General features: G+C 42.2%; 1 protein-coding gene across 4 annotated transcripts in view; it reads left to right on the top strand.

Annotated features, from left to right (window-relative positions):
• Window positions 1-16,906, top strand: part of LOC106564903 (E3 ubiquitin-protein ligase SMURF2) — an 86,198-nt gene that overhangs the window by 20,616 nt on the left and 48,676 nt on the right. For all 4 annotated transcript variants that reach the window (XM_014131401.3, XM_014131403.3, XM_014131400.3 and 1 more), the window contains exon 2: window positions 14,823-14,861. In XM_014131401.3, the coding sequence (XP_013986876.1) occupies window positions 14,823-14,861 (39 nt within the window). The remainder of the gene's footprint in view (window positions 1-14,822; window positions 14,862-16,906) is intronic.

Here is a 16,906-nt window from a genome sequence, read left to right as displayed (position 1 = left end):
ATATGGAGTTTGGGGCAAATACAATAACACTTTGTATTCAGGACAAAAAATGAAATGCTTTGCCACATTTTTTGCAGTTTTACATTAGTGCCTTATTGCAAACAGGATGCATGTTTTGGAATATTTTTATTCTGTACAGGCTTCCTTCTTTTCACTCTGTGAATTAGGTTAGTATTGTGGAGTAACTACAGTGTTGTTGATCCATCCTCAGTTTTCTCATAGCACAGCCATTAAACTTTGCACCCGTTTTAAAGTCATCATTGCCCTCATGGTGAAATCCCTGAGAGGTTTCCGTCCTCTCCGGCAACTGAGTTAGGAAGGATGCATGTATCTTTGTAGTGACTGGGTGTATTAATATACCATCCAAAGTGTAATTAATAACTTCACCATGCTCAAAGGGATATTCAGTGTCTGCTTTTCACATTTTTACCCATCTACCAGTATGTGCCCTCCTTTGCGAGTCATTGGAAAACCTCCTTGGTCTTTGGTTGAATCTGTGTTTGAAATTCACTGCTCGACTGAGGGACTTTACAGATAATTATATGTGTGGGGTACAGAGATAAGGTAGTCATTCAAACATCATGTCAAATACTATTATTGCACACAGAGTGAGTCCATGCAATTTATTATTAGACTTGTTAAGCACATTTTTACGCCTAAACGTATTTAGGCTTGCCATAACAAAAGGTTTGATTCAAGCCATTTCAGCTTTTCATTTTTCATTAAATCATCATTCAATTTAGGAATAAAATAGCATTCTAATGTAATTTGGATTGTTATTTTGCCTTTCATTAAGTCAGGCTGGGCTACATTTTACTGCACTTAGCTTAGCTTATAGGCTATTCATGTTGCTGGCAATTCCTGCAATGTTTCATGCTATAAAACCACTAAATCCACTCCCCAAAGTAGAAAACTTCCTTCTAAACAGCTTCTTAGCCGCAGTGTATTGACCGTGCTAATATTTAGTACCGCCACAACATTTATAGAAGCTAATGTGCGAATTTATGTAATTTACCATGGCAGTAGAGAGCTGAGGGATGGAAACGCAAGTTTACGATTCACGTGGGAAACAATGTTGTTGACTGTCCTTTTTTTTTTTTTATATCTTTTTTTTTGTGGGTAGATAAGCTTTAATATTGCAGATTGTGGCTTCATCAATGCAATCCACTATACATCTATTTTATTTGTGTGAATTTCTTAACTTCTTTAAGGCGTTTGAGCCAATCAGTTGTTGTGACAAGGTAGGGGTGGTATACAGAAGAAAGCCCTATTTGGTATAATACCAAGTCCATCTTAAAGAAGGAAATTACTCAAATTAACATTTAACAAGGCACACCTGTTAATTGAAATGCATTCCAGGTGACTACCTCATGAAGCTGGTTGAGAGAATGCCAAGAGTGTGCAAAGCTGTCATCAAGGCAAAATGTGGCTACTTTGAAGAATCTCAAGTATAAATCAAAATATATTTGAACACTTTTTTGGTTACTACATGATTCCATATGTGTTATTACATAATTTTGATGTCTTCACTATTATTCTACAATGTAGAAATAGTAAAAAATTAACAAATACCCTTGAATGAGTAGGTGTGTCCAAATTTACTGTATATTTTTCAACTGTGCTGTTTTGCAAAAGTTTTATACCTATATACATTATACGGTCACAGTATATTTTACATTTAGTTTTCTTATTTTTAGTCCCACCCTTCAGCACCGCTTAACCCCTCCCATCTATCTCTGAACACCATCCAGTTTTGGTTTCTATTTGCCATATATTTTTCAACTGTGTTGTAATGTTTCACAAAAGTTCTGAATCTTTCTATTCTGATTGTAAATTACAGATACATTTTTTTTTGCTAAGAGTATTATATTATTGATCATTTGACTATGACTTTTCTAATCACCCAGCAGTGCTATTTGCAGAGTTGGCTCCAGGTAAATGTTTAAAAAATTTCAGCCGTTCCTGAACCTGCGACTAAAAACAAGCTACATATGAACAGTACCAAAACTAATGATCCAAAACAAATGATCTCTTCACAGCAAAATCAGCAGAGCTGGGCTGTTTGTATCCCCCATATACATTTGAAGTCGGAAGTTTACATACACCTTAGCCAAATACATTGAAACTCAGTTTTTCACAATTCCTGACATTTAATCCTAGTAAAAATTCCCAGTCTTAGGTCAGTTAGGATCACCATTTTATTTTAAGCATGTGAAATGTCAGAATAATAGTAGAGGGAATGATTTATTTCAGCTTTTTTCTTTCATCACATTCCCAGTGGGTCAGAAGTTTACATACACTCACTTAGTATTTGGTAGCATTGCCTTTAAATTGTTTAACTTGGGTCAAACGTTTTGGGTAGCCTTCCACAAGCTTCCCACAATAAGTTGGATGAATATTGGCCCATTCCTCCTGACAGAGCTGGTGTAACTGAGTCAGGTTTGTAGGCTTCCTTGCTCGCACATGCTTTTTCAGTTCTCCCCACAAATTTTCTATGGGATTGAGGTCAGGTGCTTTGTGATGGCCACTCCAATACCTTTGTTGTCCTTAGGCCATTTTTCCACAACTTTGGAAGTAGGCTTGGGGCCATTGTCCATTTGGAAGAGCCATTTGCGACCAAGCTTTTAACTTACTGATGTCTTGAGATGTTGCTTCAATATATCCACATAATTTTCCCTTCATAAACGCCATCTATTTTGTGAAGTGCACCAGTCCCTCCTGCAGCAAAGCACCCCCACAACAGGATGCTGCCACCCATGTGCTTCACGGTTGAGATGGTGTTCTTTGGCTTGCAAGCCTCCCCATTTTTCCTCAAACATAACGATGGTCATTATGGCCAGACAGTTCTATTTTTGTTTCATCAGACCAGAAGACATTTCTCCAAAAACTACGGTCTTTGTCCCCATGTGCAGTTGCAAACCGTAGTCAGGCTTTTTTTATGGCGGTTTTGGAGCAGTGGCTTCTTCCTTGCTGAGCGGCCTTTCAGGTTATGTCGATATAGGACTCGTTTTACTGTGGATATAGATACTTTTGTACCTTTTTCCTACAGCATCTTCACAAGACCCTTTGCTGCTGTTCTGGGATTGATTTGCACTTTTCGCACCAAAGTACGTTAATCTCTAGGAGACAGAACGCGTCTCCTTCCTGAGCGGTATGACAGCTGAGTGGTCCCATGGTGTTTATACTTGCGTACTATTGTTTGTACAGATGAACGTGGTACCTTCAGGTGTTTGGAAATTGCTCCCAAGGATGAACCAGACTTGTGGAGGTCTATAATGTTTTTGCTGAGGTCTTGGCTGATTTCTTTTGATTTTCCCATAATGTCAAGCAAAGAGGCACTGCGTTTGAAGGTAGGCCTTGAAATACATCCACAGGTACACCTTCAATTGACTCAGGCTAATTGACATCATTTATCAGAAGCTTCTAAAGCCATGACATCATTTTCTGGATTTTCTCAAGCGGTTTAAAGGCACAGTCAACTTAGTGTATGTAAACTTCTGACCCACTGGAATTGTGATACAGTGAATTATAAGTGAAATAATCTGTCTGTAAACAATTGTTGGAAAAATGACTTGTCATGCACAAAGTAGATGTCCTAACCGACTTGCCAAAACTATAGTTTGTTTACAAGAAATTTGTTGAGTGGTTGAAAAACGAGTTTTAATGACTCCAACCTAAGTGTTTGTAAACTTCCGACTTCAACTGTATATAACATTCTATTGGTTGCAAGAATTTTGTATAATTGAAATTTAAAAAATTAAAGTTGTCTTTCTTACAAAATATTTTTCTTTGATAGTTTGAAAGGACAATACTCTAAAAGCTTCCCTAAAACACATTTTACTTGTTCATCCAGATGCAGACTATGTCAATATGGTGCAATTTTCTCTCAATGTCAGCCCTCCATGGACAGACACTGTATGGGATTACATTTGACAGTGTCTAGTCACACCAAGAGCTAGAGGATGTAAAATGGCAAAGCCAATGGGCCTACTTGAACTGGACTGAAATTGAAATAGCCTACAAGCAGAGTTTTTTTGTTTGCATAAATCATTTAGAAAGCATGCATTAGGCATAAAAATAACTTGTATGTTGTTGCTCCTCAACTGGATGATGGGATTTTTAGAATGCTGACTGCAGGGGTGAAGTCACTTCAATAATATAAGCAGTCCTCTCATGGTTTGAGAGACTACTATCTATACATTGCTCTATCAACAATAAGGCATCTTTGGAGGCTGATCGGCCCTTTCGGCTACAATCGCTTCACTGCAATCCCTTCTCAGCCCGCCAGCAATTGTATTCTAATGTGAACAAATGGACCAGAAAATGGCCTAGTTGACTGTGGGAGATTTGCCCAGTCACGCAATCTCCCCCAGCTACCAGGCAGCCACAAACCTTTGGCTCAGGGTGGTTTAGCCCGCTATGGTTTCATCATACCATAATCAGAATTTAAGAGGCCTGGGGTGATTGTAGTTAGTTCCCTCATTGGACTCACTTATCCAAATTTCATCATGTTGGACAACACAGATGTCCTACAAGGCTATTTGAACATTATTCCACTGTGCAGTGTGGATGTGTCCTTTTTTTAGAATCGGCTTATTGCAACATATGGTCCCCACTCGACTTCACAAAGCTTATAGTGAGGTACACTGTCAGCAGAGAGACAGAGGGAGAATTTCGGTCCCGTGTCTGCCAGAGGGACAGAGCTTTTCGTGGTCAGGCTGTTGAGGAAACACTCCTCGCCCTATAATGACCCTTTAGCCCTCATCCAGGGCTAATGTCCACATCCACCATCCACAACGGCCATTGTTTCAGACGGCGAGATCAATGCCCTTGGCTACTTCAATACTCTGAGTCAGTAGTCGGATGATGGTCGGCCTGCAGTGACGTGACCTTCAGGTATAACTCATAAGGGAGACATAATGGAGGGGAGAGGCGCTCTGGGTTGACCTCTGTGATGGATGGTGATGTCTCAGTGTGTGGACAGTGCATTGAGTGGCCACTGTCTCTTGCCTCCACCCTCAATTGGAAGATAAAGTTGTTAACCCTCTATTGGTTTGGCCAGGAGGAAGGCCTAGTCAAACATGTGCAAACGTTATGGTGTTTGTCACACCCTCCGTACGGAGCCTCCACACTGCATTTCCGGATCAAGCATAAATCGCATTTTAGGAGTGACCATCTACAGCAGGGTTTCCCAACCCTCTCCTTGGGCCCCCCCAGACGTTTCAAATGTTTGTTTTAACCCTAAACTGGCACACATTAGTCAAAGGCTTGATGATTAGTTGACTAATTGAATCAGGTGTGCCAGTTTTAGGTTTAAAACAAAAATGTGAAGGAGAGGGTTGGGAAATCCTGATCTTCAGGGTATCCCCTTCAGAAAAGGCTTATAAAGAGGATTCCTGCTAGTTTGATATGGGCTGTCAGCAGGTTCTGTGTTTACAAGAGGCTCCACTGACCCCTGTTTCCCAGGTCAACATCTGAGAACGCTTGGTCCTCAGGCTGGGCTGAGAAATGGTCACCTCACTTTACCAAACTCGGTCCCCAAGGGTTGCATGTTTTTTTTTTTTTTGCCATAGCACTACACAGCTGATTCAAATAATAAACTAATCATCAAGCTTTGATTTGAGTCAGCTGTGTAGTGCTAGGGCAAAAACGAGAACTGAGTTTGGGAAACGCTGCTTTAACCTCTCTAGGGGAGGTGGGAGGAAATCGTCCCACACTATTCAACAGCCAGTGACAAATCAGAGCGCCAAATTTAAAACCACAAAATGTCATAATTCAAAGTTCTCAAACATAGGACTATTTTACACCATTTTATAGATACACTTCTCCTGAATCGAACCACGTTGTCCGATTTCCAAAAGGCTTTACAGTGAAAGCAAAACATTAGATTATGTTAGGAGAGTACATGGACACAAATAATCACACAGCCATTTTCCAAGCAAGCATATATGTCACATAAACCCAAACCACAGCTAAATGCAGCACAAACCTTTGTTCTTCATCAGATGACACTCCTAGGACATTGTTATACAATACATGCATGTTTTGTTCAATCAAGTTCATATTTATATCAAAAACCAGCTTTTTACATTAGCATGTGATGTTCAGAACTAGCATACACCCCGCAAACTTCCGGTGAATTTACTAAATTACTCACGATAAACGTTGACAAAATACATAACAATTATTTTAAGAATTATAGATACAGAACTCCTTTATGCAATCGCTATGTCAGATTTTAAAATAGCTTTTCGGCGAAAGCACGTTTCGCAATATTCTGAGTACATAGCTCGGCCATCACGGCTAGCTATTTTGACATCCGCCAACTTCGGGGTCACCTAAACTCAGAATTACTATTAGAAAAATTGGATTACCTTTGCTGTTCTTCGTCAGAATGCACTCCCAGGACTTCTACTTCAACAACAAATGTTGTTTTGGTTCCAAATAATCCATAGTTAAATCCAAATACCGCCGTTTTGTTCATGCGTTCAGGTAACTATCCAAACGGTGACGTGCGAGTGCATTTCGTGACAAGAAATTTCAAAATATTCCATTACTGTACTTAGAAGCATGTCAAATGCTGTTTAAAATCAATTTTTATGCTTCTTTTCTCGTAAAATAGCGATAATATTCCAACCGGGCAACGTTGTATTCATTCAAAGGCTGAAAGAAAAAAATTGAGAGTTCTCGTGAACGCGCATCTCAATCTCACTGTCCCCAGGCTGACCACTCACAAACATAGGTGCTGTACTTTGCCCAGAGACAGCAGACACCCCATTCCACTTTCTGGCGGCCTCAGAGAGCCAATGGAAGCCTTAGAAAGTGTCACGTTACAGCACAGATGCTGTATTTTCGATAGAGATGCAACAGAAGGACAACAAATTATCAGACAGGGCACTTCCTGTATGGAATCTTCTCAGCTTTTGGCCTGCCATATGAGTTCTGTTATACTCACAGACACCATTCAAACAGTTTTAGAAACTTTAGAGTGTTTTCTATCCAAATCTACTAATTATATGCATATTCTCGTTTCTGGGCAGGAGTAGTAACCATGTTAAATCGGGTAAGTTTTTTTTTATCCGGCCATGAAAATACTGCCCCCTATACCACAACAGGTTAACCCATGGAAGCTGCAGCCTATTCTGTTTTGTAAAATGCATACAGTGAGGGAAAAAAGTATTTGATCCCCTGCTGATTTTGTACGTTTGCCCACTGACAAAGAAATGGTCAGTCTATAATTTTAATGGTAGGTTTTTTTTAACAGTGAGGGACAGAATAAATCAATAATATCCAGAAAAACGCATGTCAAAAATTTTATACAATTATTTTCATTTTAATGAGGGAAATAAGTATTTGACCCCTCTGCAAAACATGACTTAGTACTTGGTGGGAAAACCCTTGTTGGCAATCACAGAGGTCAGACGTTTCTTGTAGTTGGCCACCAGGTTTGCACACATCTCAGGAGGGATTTTGTCCCACTCCTCTTTGCAGATCTTCTCCAAGTCATTAAGGTTTCGAGGCTGACGTTTGGCAACTCGAATCTTCAGCTCCCTCCACAGATTTTCTGTGGGATTAAGGTCTGGAGACTGGCTAGGCCACTCCAGGACCTTAATGTGCTTCTTCTTGAGCCACTCCTTTGTTGCCTTGGCTGTGTGTTTTGGGTCATTGTCATGCTGGAATACCCATCCATGACCCATTTTCAATGCCCTGGCTGAGGGAAGGAGGTTCTCACCCAAGATTTGACGGTACATGGCCCCGTCCATCGTCCCTTTGATGCGGTGAAGTTGTCATGTCCCCTTAGCAGAAAAACACCCCCAAAGCATAATGTTTCCACCTCCATGTTTGACAGTGGGGATGGTATTCTTGGGGTCATAGCATTCCTCCACCTCCAAACACGGCGAGTTGAGTTGATGCCAAAGAGCTCCATTTTGGTCTCATCTGACCACAACACTTTCACCCAGTTGTCCTCTGAATCATTCAGATGTTCATTGGCAAACTTCAGACGGGCATGTATATGTGCTTTCTTGAGCAGGGGGACCTTGCGGGCGCAGCAGGATTTCAGTCCTTCACGGCGTAGTGTGTTACCAATTGTTTTCTTGGTGACTATGGTCCCAGGTGCCTTGAGATCATTGACAAGATCCTCCCGTGTAGTTCTGGGCTGATTCCTCACCGTTCTCATGATCATTGCAACTCCACGAGGTGAGAACTTGCATGGAGCCCCTGGCCGAGGGAGATTTGACAGTTCTTTTGTGTTTCTTCCATTTGCGAATAATCACACCAACTGTTGTCACCTTCTCACCAAGTTGCTTGGCGATGGTCTTGTAGCCCATTCCAGCCTTGTGTAGGTCTACAATCTTGTCCCTGACATCCTTGGAGAGCTCTTTGGTCTTGGCCATGGTGGATAGTTTGGAATTTGATTGATTGATTGCTTCTGTGGACAGGTGTCTTTTATACAGGTAACAAACTGAGATTAGGAGCACTCCCTTTAAGAGTGTGCTCCTAATCTCAGCTCGTTACCTGTATAAAAGACACCTGGGAGCCAGAAATCTTTCTGATTGAGAGGGGGTCAAATACTTATTTCCCTCATTTAAAATGCAAATCAATTGATAACATTTTTGACATGCGTTTTTCTGGATTTTTTTGTTATTCTGTCTCTCACTGTTCAGATAAACCTACCATTAAAATTATAGACTGATCATTTCTTTGTCAGTGGGCAAACGTACAAATGATCAAATGAGCTGCCTACCTAATGATCAAATCAAAGTTTATTTGTCACGTGCGCCGAATACAACAGGTGTAGACCTGACAGTGAAATGCTTGCTTACAGGCTCTAACCAATAGTGCAAAAAAGGTATTAGGTGAACAATAGGTAGGTAAAGAAATAAAACAACAGTAAAAAGACAGGCTATATACAGTAGCGAGGCTATAAACTAGCGAGGCTATAAAAACTATCTACGTACAGACACCGGTTAGTCAGGCTGATTGAGTAGTATGTACATGTAGATACGGTTAAAGTGACTGCATATATGATGAACAGAGAGTAGCAGTAGCGTAAAAGAAGGGTTGGTGGGTGGGACACAATGCAGATAGCCCGGTTAGCCAATGTGCGGGAGCACTGGTTGGTCGGCCCAATTGAGGTAGTTCCCTCTGGTTACACATTTAACATGTTGATAGAAATTTGGTAGAACTGATTTAAGTTTCCCAGCATTAAAGTCTCCGGCCACTAGGAGCGCCGCCTCTGGGTGAGTGGTTTCCTGTTTGCTTATTTCCTTATACAGCTGACTGAGTGCGGTCTTAGTGCCAGCATCTGTTTGTGGTGGTAAATAAACAGCCACGAAAAGTATAGCTGAAAACTCTCTAGGCAGGTAGTGTGGCCTGCAATTTATCACAATATATTCTACTTCAGGCGAGAAAATCGAGAGACTTCCTTAGATTTCGTGCACCAGCTGTTGTTTACAAATATGCACAGACCCCCCCCCCTCGTCTTACCGGAGTGTGCTGTTCTATCTTGCCGGTGCAGCGTATATCCCGCTAGCTGAATATCCATGTCGTCATTCAGCCACGATTCCGTGAAACATAGGACATTACTGTTTTTGATGTCCCGTTGGTAGGATATTCGTGATCGTACCTCGTCTAGTTTATTGTCCAGTGATTGCACGTTGGCGAGTAGAATTGACGGTAACGGCAGCTTTCCCACTCGCCTTTTCCGGGTCCTGACCAAGCATCCGGCTCTTTGTTCTCTGTACCTGCGTCAGTTCCTCTTGCAAATAATGGGGATGTTGTCCCTGTCGGGTGTTTGGAGAATGTCCTGTGCGTCTCGCTTGTTAAAGAAAAAATATTTCTCTAATCCGAGGTGAGTGATCGCTGTCCTGATATCCAGAAGCTCTTTTTTGCCGTAAGATACGGTTGCAGAAACATCATGTACAAAATAAGTTACAAATAAGGCGGGAAAAAACCCCATAATAGCACAATTGGTTGGGCACCCGTAAAACTGCTGCCATTTTTTTCCGCCGCCATTTTTGAAATGGGTGTTGATTAATTTCTTCAAATAAAATCTAATGTATTAGGCCTGTAGGCTACTGTACTGGAAAGTTGTCATTTTGACATTTCCCACCCCCAATCACGGCATTTAATTCTGTATCCCAGCTCATTATCAAAAAGTGTTGCCTATAAAGTCAATCGCTGAGATTACTTTCCAGAAAACGTAACCCATCCGGGGTTGAAAAGTTCAACTGAACTGAGGAATTGGGGACGGCTTAGTTTCGGGGGTGAAAAGTTCACCAGTTTATTAATAATGCAGCATGTTGGCGTGAAGGAGATACAGCTGTCTAGTGTTAAAGACAGGAGAGGAAGTAGCACTCACACGATCTAGATGCTTCAATAATGTCTTTGCATTGTAGATAGGTATTCTGTCTGAGTGTAGCTTCACCCAGAGAGGTCAAATAGAGTTTAAGAGGCTTGAAGTCTCGCACAGCACGGCTCTCATGAGGGTGGTCCGTAGTGCCATATGTTATCTAGGCCTTCACACTATTATCAGAGGTGTGTGTGTGTGTGGAGTGGACACACACTTACACAATCAAGATATCCCCTTGGCATGCACAGTTGCTTTCAGAGGCATGGAAGTACACGCCTTGACACCCTTTGATTGCTCTACTCGGCAGGGTGCCACAAAAACTAAACTTGGTGTTTACGCCTGGAAGATGATGGGGAGGTACAGGCCTCTTCAAAGGCAGAACTTCAGCATTCATCTGAATTAATGTTCTCGACAAGAATCGTGTCTGCCGTCTCCCATTTTTAGAATTGCTAGAATTTTAAATGGTTTCCATATTTGATGAGAAGCCGCTCACATAAGAGAAATTCTTTGAATTTTGGCGTTCCCTTTCACTTCTCACATAACATCCCCTTCATCCAGCTTTGGTTCCAATTCTGCCCGGTAACAGTGCATCTTGGGAGGTCAATGATGTGGTGATTGGTGATTGGTGAAAAGAGGCTTTTATTTTAGCATGGTCAGACATTGGAGCAGGGCGCAGGTAATCCCTTTTTCTCCATTAGCATTAGGGTAACAGGAGATCTACTGGTACCGACTTTATTACGGTGTGGTGAATGGAAGGGCGCAGGGTTGATCAGGTCTCCATGGGTTACGACCTCCCCTGGAGGTCACTGTGACATGTCCCACTGAGATTTCACTCAGAGTAATCCTAACCTTAACCAGGTCATAATCCTAACCTTAACCTTACGGGAATTAACAAATATCTTACCCTGTATCAGTGATTAGGGGCACCCTAAGGATCTGGCTATCCAGCCTGTCACTAACCTTTACAGTGACTGATTAATTCACTAAGGCTAAGCTATTATTTAATTTTTTTAGCAATTTGACTGAAATTCGTGGGATTTTGTGTTCCTTAGAATCAGCTTTTGACAGCATGTTGCTAGCGTTTAGAATCACAAATCCATTTTCGGTATATAAGCCTACACTTGCTTTAGCCAAGACTGTGACCTCTTATGCTACTCGTTTTCTCCTCATTTCATCCTGACAACATGTCCATTTGGTCCCTGCAGGATCAGTTTAGTCTGTCTTGTGTTCTTGGCTCACAGCCAAACTGTCGGCTCTCACTGTGTAATTTCCCCTGACGAGCTGATTGTTAGTCTTCGCGGTGTAATTTGGTTTGTGTTGTGATTGTCTGTGTCATGATGTTGTGATTCTGTTGGATTGGCTGTGTAATTTTGGTTGCTGTCCTGGTCTCCGGATTAAACGTGCGTGATTTGAGCCGTAACTTCCTTGCTTCGTGCTTCCCTGTGTCATTTTGGTGGCTGTCTTTTTCCTCTCTCGACATTCTTGAGTGTGTAATCAATTTTCACGTTGTCTCCTGTGTGTGTGTGTGTGTGTGTGTGTGTGTGTGTGTGTGTGTGTGTTGTCTGGCCCGGCAGCCTGTCTGTTGGGGACTGGTAAGCGTGACAGTGTGTGTGACAGACTGGCTTTTCCTGGCAGTATCATGACGCTGTCAGTGCTTAGTGCACTTCTCCCCAGCCTCCATACATAACTCCATGGTGAGACTGGTTCCACTACCCACCCTGCTATCACTTTTCTTCTTTCCCAAAACAGACAGAATCACACAAACCACCAACTCTCTGACCTCATCCAGAACGTGTGTGTGTGTGTGTGTGTGTGTGTGTGTGTGTGTGTGTGTGTGTGTGTGTGTGTGTGTGTGTGTGTGTGTGTGTGTGTGTGTGTGTGTGTGTGTGTGTGTGTGTGTGTGTTGCGGTATGGGAATGGAAAGTGCCCCATCACCTGCTCCCTACTCCTCACCCTGCATAAATAATGACCGTTGAGTCTGTGGGACGTTGAAATGTGTGTGTCGTGACAGATACTGCAGACATTGAGAGTGAGTGCATACCACAGCTTTGAGTAATGAGGTGGGCTTTGAGAGCAGTGCATTCCCCAGGACTGCCTGTGTAAAGGATACCCCCCCCCCCCCCCCCCATCTGTCCTCCCAGCGCCTGCAAGGGAAAATACCTTTCCTGTCTCTTTTCAGTATGGGGAGCATTTTAGTTACGCTAATTTAGGTAGGCAAATGTTGTACTTGTGTAGTCTAGTCATATGTTTCTGAGTCAGTTGTTTTTTGTGGTGTTGGATACCAGACAGGTTGGATACCATGATGATCATTTCCCCTTGGGGATTAATAAAGTACTATCTCTCGTCTCGACTGTTACATTTCACCTGTCACTTTGTGGGCATAGAATAGTAGCCTAGACACTGAGACACAGGAGTGATATGATGGAAGGAGACCCAGACACCCCTCCTCGCCTCTCTTCTCCCCTCCTCCATTTTGTGTACTCACATTCTCCAGGGTCATCCATCTATCTGTCTGGGTCAGACTCTGGCCCAGTCTCCTCCAGGCTCGCGGTGAGCTAAGAAGTCATGGAGGTCAGACTCCTAGACTACACTGGGGCTGCTACACCCTTAACTCAACAATCCCCCCCCCCCCATTGCTCCACTGTTCCACCCCTAAAATCCCCCAATCAGCACCAGTGATCTTGATGAGACCGGCCAACTGGGTATCTCCAGGGTCCAGAAACATCTCCTTGGAATGGCTTTCCACTCTTCTGGCTAATCTGTAGGGGCCTGGCTGGGAGGGGCCTGCTATCTGGCTGCTGGGGGGGGGTAGAACTAAGTAGCCTGTGTGTGTGTCATGTAGTTTTAGGCTTGGGCTGTATCCAGCTTGTCATACCTTCATACCGACCTTGTGCCATACTGGGATATTCTGTAATATTGGCACTGAACACAAGGGGTGCTGTTTTCAAACCCCACTGATACTCTGTAATCCAGAGGTTAGCAAAGCTAACAAGTAAATGTAAAATCCCATAGAGAATGCTAACGAGCGCATTGCAAACATTTTGTACAGTTTCTGACCTAAACTATACAAGTAACTAAATATTATCCAGCAAGACTCTTGACCCAGGAGGGGATTCTCTGCTGTTAGCAAGTGAATTCTTGATTTTGCAAGAAGTTAACCACTTGGCTAACTAGCTACTAAATTAGCAAACCAAATGCACAACTGCAGAGGGTTTGGCACATTTTTAGACAGTTAACTTAATAGTTCTAAGATATCTAGCTGGCAAACATTTAGTTGTGAATTCCATCCTGTAATTAGATCACCTGGCGCATGTTGCAGAAAAGTGAGTGACACCGAAGGCTCTGGTCTCTTGTCATTGTGTGCTTGTAAACAAACACCATGTGATTGGGGACTACCGTAAGCTTCATAAAAATGTGACGGGTGAAATGAAGAACGTAATATTATTTTTCTCTTAACATATTGCACAAGTTGACTGCAGGTATTTACTTAAGTAGCTACAAATATTCCAATTTATTAAAAAAACTTTAAATAAATAGTTTCAACAGTTTTGACGTTATTGGAAAAACATACCGTGGCTTTTTCGAAATACCTCAGTATACGGTATATATGGTATACTGCCCAACCCTACAGAGTTTCTATTGCTCCCAATAAGAACTTGGCAGTACTAGGAAGACATTCCATGACTTTGGCCCACTTTGGCTCACCTGGACCCTATTACACCAGGAGAGAGATTTACAGAGATGGAGAGATGGTGGAGAGAACTGTGTACGTGAGCGAGAGAGCTAGGCATAGTGCTCCTGCAACTCATCTTAGCTTCTCTTCTGGAAGCCATTGTGTGTTGGCTCTTGGCTGCGATGCTTACCTCAGGGATTCGCTCCGTATTGGAAAGAATGCTTGTCTGCTCAATATTTTACAAGGGAAGCCTCTTTAACTGCTCTCTCTGCTAGCTCGTAATGGGCGGACTGACTGACGGACAACAGCGGTTACCCAGGGCAACCATGAAGACGACAAAGTAGAGCCAAGCCAGAAATCCTCCAATAATTGAGCTGTTGAACGTTCTGAGGGAGCACCACCCAAAAGTGAGGTTATCGCAAAAGGGGTCTGGGATTCAGAGCAGGAATCCAAGGTACTGGCAGGGATCAGATTCCAAGCTAAAGTTGGTTCTCATTTCATAATAGCTGTCAGACTCCAAATACCTGGAGTGAAGGATTGAAATGGAGTGTAGCTTAGGCTATTTGTGTAGGCCTAAACTGGACTTTGCCTTGTCATATAGGTCTAACAGTGCCCTATTTGGCCTACATGCTGTCTCTTGTGGTTTTGGTTGTATTTAATATGTAAGCTCATAGGTTGTTTTTTTTCTCCCCACAGCTGCTTTGCATTGTATTTGGAATTCCATAATATTGCTCTTCCATTGTACCACACCGATCATTTTACTCATCTAACGTTTCTTCTTCCCTTCTCTTCCAGTGCTGTGTGCGAAGAACTTGTCAAAGAAAGACTTCTTCCGTGAGTAGTAACCCATTTTTGTTGTATCAGTGCTATTTCTGTCCTGCCCCCCCGTGCATTTGGATGGGATTGTCAGCTAGCTGGTTGGCTTTGAAGCTTTCAGTAGATGGAGTCCCATAGGAGCTCAGTCTGCCTGAAGTATTGGCTGACGAATACAGATTAAAGATAGACCACATGATGCACATGGACGCTAGTCCCCAATGATATCCAATGAGGTAGAAGAGCGTCGGTGATGAGCTAGTAATGCCTGACGCATGCTGTTATGACCAACACAGATGAGCAACCATTAATGTAGTTTTAATAGTATTTTAATGTTACTCGGTCATTAGGCTGACTGTGAAAGGCTACCCGGTCGTTAACTGTGAAGTTTCTGTATCTTACTATCTTCACATTGGCTTTATGCCAGAGGATCTGGTGTAGTTTTATATCATGGCGAGACGGAGATGCTCGCCACAAATAAATACCTCTGATGGAACACAAAGCACAGGCACGTCCTCTTCGTAGGCTAGTTATCATAGTGTAGGATTTTGGTAAGAGAGTGAATTGGAACATTCTTTAGGCTATACAGTTGCACGTCTCCTTTTGAATGTATTGGATTACTGTGGGCTTTAAGGGACAGTTTCCTGTAAATGACGCATTCTCTCTCTCTCTCTCTCACTCACACACACACACACACACACACACACACACACACACACACACACACACACACACACACACACACACACACACCTGCAGAGGGAAGTCCCTGCTTCCTCTGCCAGTATGGCATAGGGTTGAATGTGACTCAACAAGTTTGACCTGTGGGAGGTATCATTGCTTGGAGCCACACACACTCCAAACTATAGTCACACGCAGTATGTCATTTCTCTGGAGCACTGTCTGTGTGTGTGTGTGTGTGTGTGTGTGTGGTGTGTGTGTGTGTGTGTGTGTATGCATACCAAGTTTCCGTTAGGAAAATTTGGTGCCGAACAACGTGACTGGCAAGATTTTAATTTCCCTGACATCCATATGCGTAAGCCATTAGGGCATCCACCCACGGGGCTCAAAATCACATTTTACATTATTGTAATTCATCTTAACAGAATATAAAAGAGACTAAATAAAGTAGAACAATGTTCTTGCACCAACGTGACAGGTTTTATTGAAAAGCGAAACATTACCCGTTGCGTATTCATCCCTGCTATAAATCATCAATGAATATTATTTTAAAAAGATTATAACATTTCGCGTAGGAAAAACAAGTCTCCTTCACAGTAAAACACAACTTCAAAATATCATATTTGTATAATATAATTTGCAAACGACCTGACCTATAGGCTATTTGTATGAACACTTTCATTAATAAATAGCAAAACACAGCTGTTTTCAAATACAATCTAGCCTTTCTAATTTAATTTATCCTAGGCATGAACATTTTAAGTAAGCCGTATTTAGTTAGTTATTAGGCTGTCTACGAAAACCAGGGCCGGCTGGTCATGGCAGCTTTTGTCAAATTAACTTCAGATTTGACTTTTGGTAGCAAGTTAGGAAAATTAGGTTAATGTTAGGGAAAGAGTTAGGGTTAGCTAAAATACAAAACAATTCAACTTTTGACGTTAGTTTGGCAAAAGCTGGATCTCTTCTAGTCATGACTGGGCCGGCCCGCACCACTCCCCATTCCCACTGTAATTCAGCACCACAGCAGTGGAAAGAGGACCCGCTCGGTGGCATTAAATGAGAAATCGTCAAACTGATGTTGAACAGTCAAATTCGGTATGTAAATAAACAAAATGTATTAAGGCTGGTTCATTGCGAGAAAGCTTATTGCAATGCTAATGTGAAACGAGGCCCGCGCCATGCATTTATGAAAGCACTTGTATCCACAGCTCAAATGATATCGCACTCTATACGGTTCTCCTGAATGTTATGTTTATTGTAATTTGAACTATCGTGAGGTCGTGTCACGTGTCATATACGTGGATTTATTGAGAACTCTGTTTCCTAAATGCAGTTGGCTGCCTAGTGATTGCAACATTGTAACTCTCCGATGTGAATAGTTGGCA

The sequence above is a fragment of the Salmo salar genome, chromosome 12 (genome assembly GCF_965601325.2).
Source record: "Salmo salar chromosome 12, fSalSal1, whole genome shotgun sequence".
In the NCBI taxonomy this organism is placed as follows: domain Eukaryota; kingdom Metazoa; phylum Chordata; class Actinopteri; order Salmoniformes; family Salmonidae; genus Salmo; species Salmo salar.
The sequence above is the reverse complement of the archived record's forward strand: the minus strand, read 5'-3'. Positions and strand labels throughout refer to the sequence as shown.